The following is a 13913-nucleotide window of genomic DNA, read 5'->3' on the forward strand; positions in this document are numbered from 1 at the left end:
AGGAAGCTGTAGAACCAGTCGACCAACACCTCCCATGCACCAGAAAGCAGGCGCCTATGCAAAACTAGAGTTCTTCCCCTGTAATAGAGTTCCACCGCTGAAAATAGCCCAGTCGTGTGCTTTTTTGGTCCAAAAGGGGGTGCCTACTATCAGTTGGCCCAAATCTTGTCCAGTGCCCATCTATCAGCTGCCACGTGTATTAAATTGGTCTTGCCCAGTGTGAATAACTTATAAGTTGTCCGGTCACTTATAAGTGAGTGTGGACCTGCACGCATAATTATTAGTATGTGAAATCATAAAGTTGTAAATTGGGTTTTTAGGGACACTTACCACTTGCAAAATGTAGACCACCTATCAGTCCCAAACAGGTATGCACATACATGTCCACAGGATGCCTAGGCATCCCCGGTCCATGGACAACATAGGCAGTAATCTTAGGCATTGTCCAGACAAACAAAACAAGTCATCCAAATATAAAATCAAAGTCATGCACACCGATGAGTGCTGCTAGACTGGAAGAAACACCCATCTGCTCAGTTGTATCAGGTAAAATGTCTAGGGTTCATGATGCTTCCGGAACCTTCCCAGAACATAAATATAGAAGATCACCAGGATAGCCAGTCCCAGGGAATCACATCATGTCAGGCTCCATGTGCCATACATGTACACCATGTCAGGCCCTGCAAGCCACACATGTACTATCATGTCAGGCTCCATGAGCCATACATGTATTGTCATGTTAGTCTCCATATGCCATACAGACACACCGTGTCAGGCTTGACCAACCATACATGTATGTCATGTCAGGCTCCATATGCCACACATGAACAGTAGAAAACAAAAGTTGTGAGGAATTTTGTGACACGTGTCACCAGCCTGGACATTTTCCAATATAAAAGGGGTTTGGTGGACTCCAAGACATCTAAGTATTTGGAAAGTACAAGCTTTGGCAATGGGGGATTATCTTGGCGATGTAGACAAGTGGCCTCACACTTGTCACTTCAGCTATTATGTAGCTCTCCACTTGTCATTATAGCCTTCTCTTGCCATTATAGCTCATGGGAGGCCCTAATCTATAAATTGGAGCCCTCTCTCTTCATTTGGAGTAGGCTCTCTTGCTGCAAACTCTCTTCTACCATGTTGGTTGCTAGCCTTCTTGTCTACATGGCCTTACGGAGAGTCTCTACACTACTTCACTCCCCTCTACAGAGGGTTTCTCTATTTCTTTAGCCTCTTCACGGCTGTATGCATGCTGATCAATCTGAATTAACCACTGTACCTGCTATTTTCAGATCCTGTGCTTGCTAGAGAGAGGTAAGGAAACAAAGCTCAAGAGATTGCAGTTGCACGAATAATGTAATGCTTGTATCGATTGATGTGAAGTTCACAAGGTACAATGCTTTTATAGGCAAAATGCCTTATCTTTCTCAACACTCTACTCACTGGGGCAGACACACTTGGTTATACTAGTGACATCACTGCTTACACACACACACACACACACACACACACACACACACACACACACACTCTTAAGTGGCTATAAGCTCTTGTTCACACACACTTGCACACATTCACCTTTAAGAGGGGTTCAAACACATACACTCATAGGGAGTGTTGACACATTGAAGCTCTGGTTATCCAACACCAAGTTCATATGTGCATATGCATAATTGATGCATGCCTGGACATTATTTTTTTGTGACATTGCTTTTGTTGTGTGGACATATGCATAATTGATGCATGGTATTTCTACTTGTGACTGTCCATGGGACCGGGGATGCCTGGTCACCTTGTGGACGCACGTGTGCCCAACCTATTTGGTCCTAAAGCATTGTCATATGGGTTTTGCAAGTGGTAAGTGTGCAGTAAACTCAGTTTACAGCTTAGTTTATTTTATTACTAAGGTTCTTGGTTAACAAGCCCACACTTCACTAAAAGAGGCTGGACAACTTATATGATGTGCACACCGACTGGACCAGTTTTTAAAGTCCGTGGGCAATTTATGGCAAGGACACTTGGACAGGTGGACACTCTGCATGAGGGGCGCATGGAACTATGCATGTGGTGCATTTGGACACTCCAAAAATTGGAGCATGCATCAATCATGAATATGCACATGTAAACTTGAAGAATCACCCATCTACTTTCTTGTCCTTAAGGATTTTGCCTACCAACTCCGTACACCATGTGTAGATGGCCGTAATTACATACATGCACCATGGATATCGCCTAGCCTTCACAAGATTCGATATCCACATGGGCTCTGCCCAAAAGCCAAAATATCGTGCCATGCTCTTGGACTCCATATGGGCACCACCCATATTACCCATATGAGAGTCCAAGACCCAGCAAGAGCAATACCGTCAAGAAGGTAAAATATGCTTAGCTCAAGATGAGACCAGTTAATGCTTAAGAAGTATGAAGAGTGGACAATGTGGTACAAATGGCAACTAGAAGATTATGCAGGAAGGTGACCGGAAGAGTAATGGAATGCACAGATTCGAGACCATCACCAAGATGGTGATAGATGGTGTGATGAAGCAAGTACTTGCAATGGCAAGTACCAGACTGAAGCTGCCTAGGGTCGAGGAGCAGCCCAAGACCGAGAGTGTTGATCCGAGTGAGGGAGAGCTTTCAAGCCACGAGGAACTCTTGGATAAGGTTATCACAGATAAGGAGATTCGTGCATATGTTTCCTTGCTTGGTTGCCAATGCTCGAACCTGAACACAAACATGAGCCAAAAAGCCTACTGGTAGATCTCTCCGAATCCCGAGAGGAGGATGAGGTCAACCTGTCAATTCCCAAAGAGCCTCAGATGAGTCTTTCGGAGTCCAATACATAAGGGCATATGGCTGGGCTCAGCACACCGCTGCCAGATCTTATGACACTGCCCGTTTACCTCAAAGGAACCTTTGCCGGCTTAATTTCCCAAATCCCCCCTCGACGCACACTTCTCAATAGCTACCCTGCACTGTCCGCCAAATCAATCCAAAGAGGTGCCCCAGAAGAAGGCACAAAGCATGACACAACCTTAACTGGCTCTGTTGATGCAAGTTATGGTCTAGAAGAAATCACAAAAAGGTCAAAATTTATTCTAGATCTGCAGATACATGTAATACTGGATATATCTCTTCATCACCTAGCTATGGAGCCTCCTTCCCCTGTACAGTCACAATTACTTTGGCCTCAGTTTTCATAATTACATCTTGTGAATGTTATACCTAGAGAGATGGTGTACAGAAATTAATATGCTACAGATGAGAGCATAGACGGAGAGAGTGAAGGTGTATGTGTGGGAACGCATGCTTGATCAAATGTCATGCTGTGCAGGATCTCAACAAGTTATGGCAGCCAGTGGACAAGACCTTGAAGACACTCGCGATAGAACTTGCAGAGCTTCAGGTTGACTTTTTTTGTCGCACCATTGAGTACCATAAACCATGTAGTCTGCAGTAATTAATGTTTTTTTTTCCTTTTTTTTAAGGTCTGTTGCGATTTGTTCCTGACAACACAAGAGTACGTGGACATTGCATCACTTGCGTGTGTCCCTGCAACAACTGGTGGGCAGGTAATGTTTCGCATAGACTAGACAGAAAGAGGATTAGCAGAGGGTCTCTTTTTGTGTAATTTTGTACAGTGCAGCGTGTCCTGATGATCTAAAGGTATGGATTGACAGGTGTACTATTACTATCCGTTTTCTGCTACCTCCGACTCTGCAAAATTATACAATGATTTGAGGTGGAACCTCACAAGACCACAGGGTCTGGAGGCTGTGATGCGAGTTCGCTGTAGTCAGGTACACAACAAACTACAGAATGAAGGGATTTACAACTGCACTGGCCCATTTTTGTTTGTCTTAATCTTGTAAGGGCTCTAATATCTATTTAATACAGGGCCTACAACTTCAAGATTATTCTGGAAACTTCCACAAGGGAACTCCGACTGATTTGGACCTACCTGCAGTATGTTTAGATTTACCTGATACTGCAATTGCTTATTGTCAAATATGGTGCCTTTGCATGTTTTAGGTTATCTCCTCTGTAGTTGAATCAATAGAGGTTATCTGATGAAGAAAACTTCATTGTATTTTCAGATTGACTGTGACAAATCTGTCATGGTTAGTTTCAAGCATGATGAAAAACTTCAAGATGGTTCTGAATGCTGCTTCCAGGTAAATACCACAACCCCATGTTGAATGTGCTGTTACATGTCAAAAAAATGCCAAGAATTACACAAGCTTTGCAGATACAACACTGGATATGGCAGTTCATCATCTAACCATGGAGCCTTCTTTGCCTTTACATCGGCCCCACTTTCCATTATCACATCTTGTACGCATTATACCTTTAGCCCCCCCTCCCTCCCCCCAAAATCCCCACAAAGGCAGCTGATAGGCTAGGATTTCTTTCAAGGCCATTCAGGATTGCATATAAAATGGATTAGGGTTACGAGACTTTCTCTGAGATTAGTCATTGCACATTCTACCATTTTTGCTGTCCTCCCCCCTCTCCCTTTCGTTTTCCCTCTCCCAACACCTGACCTGAACTCAAGTACCATACACCTAAACAAATCCAATACAACTGAATTTGCTCTCTCACTGTGGCCATCCGTCTATGGATGATATGAGAAAGAAAAATCCAATTTCGTCCCCATATTATCAAACAATGCCCTCCAAAACAAACTAGTGGTGTTGGGATCTCGATCACCAACGATAGACTTGGACATTCCATAATGTTTGAACGCCTGTGCCAGAAAAATCTTTGCCACGTGGTCTACCTTGATGGTCTTCCTTACTGGAATGAAATGAGCTTGCTTACTGAACCTGTCCAAATACCATCATTCCCAAACTTTGACTGCAGCAAGTCAAAAATGAAGTCCATCACTATACTTTCTCATGGTCTCTCAGGCACAGATAGAGGCATAAGCAGTCCTCGAGTCTTACCTATCCTTTTGACAAGTCAAACACTCAGATATTTACTTGTCAATATCCTTTCTCATCCTAGGCCAATAGAAGTACCGTTCCAATGCCTAAAATACCCTTATGCCTTGCATAAGGTGGTGCATGTGACTCTTCAATCACTTTTTGCCTCAAATCTTTGGTTACGCATAACTGTGTATGCATCATGAAATATCCCTTTTTCAAGGAATAATGATTAAGTGTCTGACCATCCTCTAGCTGTCGCATAATCCCACCACAGTCTTCATCATGCACATAGTGATCTCTCATGGAATCCAACTCTCTATGATAGGAAATGGTCATTAAATGTACGTGTGGTCTCCTAGATAGAGTACATTCTTCTTTCCAGGTGTATGGATGATCTGGAAATGAAACATGGACAAAAAGTTTGCCCACCTCATATGCTTCTCGGAAAGCTCAGTTTGGGTTAGAGATATTTAGTTTGGGTTAGAAAATATCTCAAACTCTGATGATCCGTCTTCACCATGAAATCAACCCCAAGCAAATAATTATTCCATGAAGTAAGAGCATGAATCACGGCTAGAAGTTCTTTCCCAAAACCCTGCAAGTGTTTCTCGATATATTGCAACCTTCGGCTCTCAAAGGCAACCACATGTCCTTTTTGTTGTAAAACTGCCCCTATATAATCCCCACTTGTATCACATTTCCACAAAAGGTTTCACTAGGTCTGGAATGTCCAATACCGGTCAAGTAGTAAGCTTCTGCTTCAATAAGTTGAACCCATGTGAATACTACTTTCTTGGTTAGATCATGCAATGGAGTAGCAATGGTGGCAAAGTTTCTAATGATCCTCCTGTTAATAGGAGCATAACCCCAAGAAACTATGCACCACATGTACGGATTTCAATTCTGGCCAATTCTTGATGGCCTCAAGCTTTGCTCGATTCATCCGCACTCCTTCCTTGGACACTATATGTCCAAGGTAATGTATTTCTTCTAAGAAAAACTCACTCTTCTTTCCTTTGATGAACAACTTGTACTCTTGCAACTCTTGAAATACCTTAGCTAAATGCTTTTTGTGTTCCTCTTCGGTTTGGAAAACACAATGATGTCATCAAAGAAAGTGCTCGCATACTTCGATGTGGTCAAAAGATCTGATCCATCATGCAGTTGAAGGTAGTTGGAGCATTTGTGAGTCCAAAAGGTATCACCAAATACTTATACAATCCAAAAGTGGTACGGAAGGCGGTCTTGTGAATATCTTGTGGCTGGATCGGAATATGATGATAGCCACTCTTTAAGTCAATCCAACTAAAGAGTGACGTGCCTTCCAGTTGATCCAATATAATATCAACCCTCGGTATAGGAAATGTTGTAATCTTGTTCAAGGCTTTGTAATCCACGCACATGCGGAATGAGCCATCCTTCTTGTGCACTAGAAGCACTGCAGAACAAAAGGGTGAAGAACTAGGCCGTATCAACCCCTTTGATAGCAAGTCCTGTACTTGTGTCATAATCTCTTCTTGTTGTATTGTTGTAGCTTGCGCCGAGCTAGAACCGTGCGAAACAACGAAGCCTTTCTTTCAACTTGAGTCTAGTGAGTCTTTAGCAATTCTTTAAAACAGCATACATGAATTTGAAAGAGATGTAGTAGAGACGACACCAGATGGGGTCGCGAATTACCCACTGAAGGCTCTCCTCTTCAAGCAAGAGTATTTGATTTATTTCTTTTGGAGAACTATATATAAGCTGAATTGTATTGAGCGGACAAATTGATTGACTGGCCGCCAAATGCAAGGGCAAAGCGACCAAACACGGGCAAAATTGTGCATAAGCTGTAGGCAATTGTGAAGCTATCTTTGAGAGAATACACCGGCCTGAGATGGAGGGTTGGTGTGCTGAATACTCCTGAAGAGACTGAGCTTCTTTGCCTTGAGCTAAGTGGCTGTAGGTATGCAAAGGCTGGAGCCTATGCACATATGCTTGACTGACTTTGCTTGATAATCTCTGATTATATTTGCTGATTTTTGGGAATGAACATGACATGCCTTTTTATATGGCTATAGAGTGTTGGTCAGCTGCCTGATAGAGCTGTCGGCCTGCAGCAAAGCCCACAACTGGAGCAAATATAGCATTTAATGCTGGTCGTTTGCTGGTCGGTTGGGTGGTCTTGTCGGTTGCTGGTCGGCTGGTTGCATGACCTGGCTGACTGCCACCTAAACTGGTCGACTTCTTCTTAGCCCCCGCAATAGGCTGCCGATTGGGCTTATGTGCATGGCTAGGGGTGTTGGCCACCCCTTGCAAGGTTTGCCCATCTTTGAGGCTGCCTTGGGGCTGTCCCCTTCTACATGGAGTGCAATTGAATGCTTACAATGCATCCTACTGCTATGGCTGACATCTACATGCACCTGTATGATGGCCACCCCTTGCAAGGTTTGCCCATCTTTGAGGCTGCCTTGGGGCTGTCCCCTTCTACATGGAGTGCAATTGAATGCTTACAATGCATCCTACTGCTATGGCTGACATCTACATGCACCTGTATGATGGAGACTTGCTGAATTCTCCAGAGTGGGTTATGAGGATTGACCTGACACTGATCTCTATGGCTGGGAGACTGACCTACGTAGCTCGTGCCTGACATGTCCCATAATGGGCTCACAAAGGGGTCATGACATACGACAAAATATCCTAAAAAGGTTCTATTTCTGTACATGATTCTTGCACCGTTGATTTGCCAGTTTGTCACCGTGTACCATAGTATATGGGTGCACGTGACATTCCTTCCTACTTATCTTGGCGGTAGGTTCATAGCTTTGAGATAGTAACTATGGATACTTGAGGAAGAATTCTTCATCTAGCCAAACGCTCGATCTTTGAACTTTGTATAAAATTGGCAAAGACGTCGTCCATAACCATTCTTCCAACGATGTAGAAGGATATGCTCAGGCTCTATCACCTTTGCTTCATCAACCATTTTTGGTTGCTGCTCTTGCGGAACATTTTGTAATGAAGGTCCAATATAAGGCTTTAATCAAGAGACGTGGAAAACGTTGTGCATCGTCCAACCATCTGGAAATTTGAGTTGCATGGCGACATCGCTTATCTTCTTGATGATGGTCAGAGGACCAAACTTTTCAATGATAACTTTGGACAGCGCTTGCCCACTTGCTTGAGTCTTTGCTTCATGATCCTTAACTATACCCATTCAGCTTCTTTGAAATTGACTTCTCTCCGTGACTTGTTTGCCTGTTTGGTGTAAGCCTCTTGAGCTTTGGTAAGACGCTCTTTGACTGACTCAATGATGGCTGAAAAAGTTTATGTCGTCTTGTTGGCTTCCAAGGAACGAGAGATCATCCTCGTGAGAATGGGATGAAAATCTTCGACCAAAAGCTGCCTCGTACGGAGTTTTGTCAACACTGGATGAGTGAGTGTCATTGAGAATCGTATGTACCAATGGGAGATGAAGCTCCCACTTCGACTGCGGATCGTGGCAGTATGCCTTAAGCACATCGAAAGCCAATTGATTGTAAATCTTGGTTTGGCCATCGGTTTGAGGATGGAATGCACTAGACAATTGCAATTTGGTACCAAAGTTGTTGAACAGAGCTTGCCAAAAGTGAGATGTAAACTTTGGATCCTAATTTGAAGTAATGGTTTGGCAAACCACAAATTGGATACCAATGTCGGAGAAAAAGCCGGGCTATATCTTCTGCTGTGGCCGTCTGTTTGCATGGTATAAGCATACAAAATTTACTGAACCTATCAACTATTGTCATACATTGAGTATTCCGAGATCCAATAGAGGCGGGAAGGGGTCCAACAAAAATCGAAATGTCGTGAAACGGACCCTCGGGGATGGGCAATGGCTGAAGCAACCTTGCTTGTTTGGTATGAGGTACTTTCACTTTTTGACATATGGAACATGCAGAAAGATAGTTATACACATCCCTGCACATCTTCGGCCAATAAAACGATCTTTCTAACTTCCCCAAGATACTGTTGATCCCGCAATGACCACCAACAAGGGAATCATGGGCATCATGGAGGAGTGCCGGTCTTTTCTCCCTGAGAACATAGAGTCAACCCTTGTACAAGAGCCAACCGTTCTGAATGGTATAATTACCCGGTTTTGAATAAAGAGCCATATTGTAAGGAGTTTCAAATTCTGGACAATCTATATATTGGGTCTTCATATTGTCAAAATCTTTTCCTTGTATCTCCAACACAGTGGATTCCTGTACTATCTAAATGCTATAGGGTTGTGCTTACCTGGTACATACTCAATCATTTCTCCAAACTGTTGGAACAACTGACTCCACCAGTGTTGTCTATCACTCCATTGGGCACTTGGCATAGTTTGCAACCACTTCAAGGCTTGATGGTCTATCTTCACAGTAAATTTTCATCCATAAAGAAAAGGTTTCCATTATTTCAAGGTTGTGATAATCCCTAGCAACTCTTTGTTATAGACAGAATAATTTTTTTTTTTGCATCATTTAACTTTCTGCTATAATACGCCACGGGTCTGCCTCCTTGTTGCAAAACTGCTCCTATGGCGAGATTACTGGCATCGATGATCACCTCGAAGGGATCATCCCATGATGCGAGTTTAAGGATTGGTGCTTTGGAAGCCGCCTTTTGTAGAGCAAAGAATGCCTCAAAAACCTTACCTTGATTGAAACTTTTTGTCTTCTAGTCTTCACTCCTTTGAGCAAATCTGTCAATGGTGCTGCAAGGTTAGAAAACCAATCCATATGTGAGCTATACGCTTGGCATAAGCCCACGAAGGAATGTATCTCTTGGGCTGTCTTCGGAATGTCCCAATCGAGAATTGCCTTTATCTTCTCAGGGTCAAGGCGAATTCTGTCGGAACCGATCACATAGCCCAGGTACTGGACTTCTTGATGCTCTTCTTTGCATTAATGCAGAGTTCGTTGTCTTGCAAAAGCTGCAAGACCTTATACACATCTTTCACATGCTGTTCTGCAGCGGCAGAAAAAATAAGAATGTCATCCAAAAAAATGAATAGACATATCGATAAGTGCGGCGAAGACTCGTGACATCATCTTGTTGAATGTCGCCAGTGAATTGGTCAAACCAAAAGGCATGACCACAAACTCATAATAACCTTTTTTTGTTCAAAAGGCCATCTTTGGGATATCGGCCTCGAAATGAGGTTGATCTTGGTGAAGTACTTAGCACCGTTGAGTCTTTCAAGGATGTACTCTATCCTTGGCATGTGGAACTTATTCTTGATTGTCAACTTGTTCAAGGCTCGGTAATCCACACAGAGACGTGCGGTCTTATCTTTCTTCAACACAAAAAGAATCGGTGCAGCAAATGGAGAGGATGAAGGCCCGATGAAACCAAACCTAAGCAATTGTGCTAGTTGTGTCTCCAATTCAGCTTCCAATGCCTTGGAAAGACGATACGAAAACTTACTGGGTGGCTCAGCTCCAAGTACCAAATCTATATGATGATATTTAGGACGAGAGAGCGAAGGTCTTGGTGGAAGATCATCCCTCAACATGATGTCTTGAAACTGCTCGAGGAGGCCTATCATCTGTGTGTCTAATGGAGTCGTGGTGGATGTCGCTATCTGCTGTGGGCAGATATAGATCATCGCACACTCAACTCCCTTTCTAATAGCTCTACTAGCTTGAAGATGAGAAATAAGCAAAATACCGAGAATGCTCCGATCCCCACGAATGATAGTAGGCTCGGCAAACCTTCGATGATCGTGAACGTGTTCTTTCTCCAATCAAGAATGGGCGCATATTGGTGGAACCACTGAATCCCAAGGATCATATCACACCCAAGGAGAGGCGAGATGATGAAATCCCTCTGAAATTGAGCCTTCTGGACTGTGAAGGCAAACTGTTGAGCTTTCTAGGAAATATGGGTACGTAGGCCGGGAGTGAACTTGTCGACGTCCAAATGATATGGCACGAGGGCACATTTCATCTTGGTCGCCAACTGCAGAGAGATGGCATCTTTTGAACTGCCCATGTAGAAGAGATCAACAAATTGTTGCTCCTTCGCTGTGCCATAAGCTCTGATAAGACCTTTCTAACGCTCCTCAACTCCACCCTCCTGCTTATCGTTGAATACCATGGCGGGTACCGCATTCAATGTAGGCAAAGGTTGAGGGCGTGGGTGGAGGGAGTGGTATAGCTGTGGCGGCAGCCACTGTAGAGGCAACAAACTGGTGAATAAATTGAGTCACAACCGAATGGTCGCACTTGTCGTCGTACTTGGTGAAGTTCGGTGAGGCACGTATAACTGTTGTCGAGGCTATGGCTGGGGTTGTGGAGGATCAAGAAGGGTGGAAAGAAGTTGCTAGAGTCCGGAGGGTCTATTGGAGCTAATCCCTCAAGTCTTCTCAGACTTGTCGCTCGTGGTTCGCCTTCGCTTTGAGATCCGTCCGAAATCGCTCCTCTTTGGCCTTGCGTTTGGCTTTCTCTACCAGTTGTTCGGCAAGTCTTGCTTCACGGTCTCGCTCTTCCTTTTCAGTCATCCATCGACACCATTGTTCGATTCAGGAACTTTGTTCTTTAGGTTCTCCTATTGGGCCAAGGTTGTTTGTAATTCTGTGTCACGTGCATCCCGCACTTGGATGCCACGTGGACATTCTGTACAGAAGGTGCAGGACCTGGGATGGTGAACTGGTCCCATGTGAGCCCAGTCCGGGACGAGTCAGCCAGGGATCCATCTCAGTCGTCCGAGGTCAGGTGTGCATTGTCCTGCACATGAGTCCAAGGTCAGGTGTGCATTGTCCTGCACATGAAGCAGTGCCAGTCCGCGCTGTGAGTCTCCCTCTGGAATGATGTCGGATGTGCTGTGTATCTGGTTTGCAACTGGATGCCAGACATCTGTAGGCATGTAGTTTGCATGTAGAGATGGGGTCAGCCCATAGGACTACCCCAGGACAAGGGTTTGCATGTGCATACTTAGATGGGCATGGGGGAGGTGTAGAACCACCCCCAAGGGGCCAGGAGGGCCCAAGACTCTGCCCACCAGCCAAGGCAAGGGCTGGAGGGGCAGTCGGCCAGCTCCAGAGCCTCTGGACAGGCAGCCGACAGAGGGTAAAAGCCCTAGACAGTTGGCAGCCAGGTGTAGGGGCAGTCCCCACACCTATGCGCAGCCTGCCCAGCAGCCAGGAGGCTGTCCCAGAGTCATGCGCAGGCTGGACAGCCCTCAGACAAGTGTGAAAACACTTTATTAAGTGTGTGGGAATTTTAATAAAAATTACTCAGTCGTGGGCTGTCCTGAAGCCAGCCGACTGGATGATAGGAGGGGTATAAAAGCCCAAGCCCATAATCCCATTATTCATCTCACAATTCACCAAGAGCCTCAAGCATTCAAGGGCCAGGACAGCCAAGGGTTTGCTAAAGCTAAGGGGTGAAGGACTGAAGGTCAAGGGCAGGTTTTCCAGCCAAGAAAAGGTCAAGTACTTTGTATTTATTTCAGATTTACATCATTCTAATAAAGCAAATACACCATCCGTGGTGGGGGCCCTACAGAGGGTAATTGGGACCCAATACTGTGTCCTCTCCATCTCCCCCTTCTCTCTCTATTTTCTGCACATCGTCTTTCAGTTTGTGCGTTAATTCCGTCGCGAAAAGAGTGCTGTTTTCTGAGTTTTGAAGTACCGATCCTTCTCCGAAGCTTCCGCATATTACAGTGGTATCAGAGCCTACTTCAAGGACGAAGATTCAGCAAAGAAAACCAGAAAATTTTTTCGCTCGTGTGGTTGGTTTTTAGACGCCGGTGGACTACCCTTTTCGGAGTGACTCCTGTCCCTCGAAGGACGGTTGGTTTTTAGCCTCCGGAAGCCTCCGGAAGTCTCCCACACAGATAGTGGATGGTCAGATTGCGGTCCGGAAAGGAACTGCATATTCCCGCTATGGCGAGCTTTGGCGACGAGAGAGAACCAGAACCATGGGACCAGAGTGCACCAGGCAGCCCAGCTAGGGCACCCGGCTTGAGTGTACAAGACATGTTCCAGCAGATGATGCGAGCAATCGCAGACCAGACAACCAAGTTGGACGAGCAGAAGGCGCGGATTTTGGCTCTGGAGGAGCGTTCTCGCTCTCCAGCGTCGCGTTTTCCATCTCCTCCTCCCTCTCCTTCCGTACCCCAGATACCAGATCCTCGTCACAGGGACCCTCTCGAGGGGTCACAGCCGCAGTCAAGCTCCTTGCTTGAGAGGCAGATACGGGCATTGGAGATTCGACAACGAGAAGACGAAGCCATGCGACGAGTGGAACACGAGCATTACCTCCGAGCTTTGGATGCCAGATTGACACCGGCGGCGCCCTCGAATCATTTTCCCGAGAAAATGAACTTCAGTAAGTATAATGGTAAACTCGATCCCACTACTCTGTATTCATGGTTACATCAATTTGAAGCTTACTTTGCCGCAGTTAGGAAATCAGATATTGACAAAGTGATCTTAGCCAGTTGGTATTTGGAAGGTGAGGCCATTCCTTGGTGGACTCAGTGGGCTCATGCCCACACCAGATCAGGTATGGCAGCTTATGGGTGGGACGAGTTCGTCCGTGACCTTAAGCAGCGGTTTTTACCGCCCCACTACCTTGAGCGACTCGAAGACGAGTTCAGGGGTGCGCGTCAGAATGCGCAACCAGTCCTTCAGTTTGCCAATAGAATTTCGACCTTGTGTCTACAATTAGGCTTATCTGATGCGGACAAGAAAGGGCAGTTTTTGTATGGCTTGGACACGCACATCCAATGGGAGGTGCGTATGTTTAGACCAGCCACCTTTGAGGACGCACTCTCGCTTGCGCAGAGTGCAGAAATGAAACACAATGGTGGCAAGCCCAAGACTTCCCAGCCGGCTTCTCCCAAGGCTAACACCTCGGGGGGCAAAAGCCAGAACCAGACGGGGTCTTCCCCAGGACAGAGCCCGGGAGCCTCTGGCTCCAAGAACTCGAACAATGTGTCTAAGCTTACTCCAGACCAGAAAGCGGA

General features: G+C 45.3%; 1 protein-coding gene across 2 annotated transcripts in view; it reads left to right on the forward strand.

The window, feature by feature from the left end:
• LOC147640811 (protein transport protein SEC24 C-like) overlaps positions 1–13913 on the forward strand; it is an 83406-nt gene that overhangs the window by 57507 nt on the left and 11986 nt on the right. For both annotated transcript variants that reach the window (XM_086815503.1, XM_086815495.1), the window contains exons 13-17: positions 3335–3406; positions 3489–3572; positions 3681–3800; positions 3898–3966; positions 4098–4175. In XM_086815503.1, the coding sequence (XP_086671629.1) occupies positions 3335–3406; positions 3489–3572; positions 3681–3800; positions 3898–3966; positions 4098–4175 (423 nt within the window). The remainder of the gene's footprint in view (positions 1–3334; positions 3407–3488; positions 3573–3680; positions 3801–3897; positions 3967–4097; positions 4176–13913) is intronic.

This window comes from Cibotium barometz, chromosome 2 (assembly GCF_041138505.1).
Source record: "Cibotium barometz isolate CiBa-2024 chromosome 2, ASM4113850v1, whole genome shotgun sequence".
NCBI classification, from domain to species: domain Eukaryota; kingdom Viridiplantae; phylum Streptophyta; class Polypodiopsida; order Cyatheales; family Cibotiaceae; genus Cibotium; species Cibotium barometz.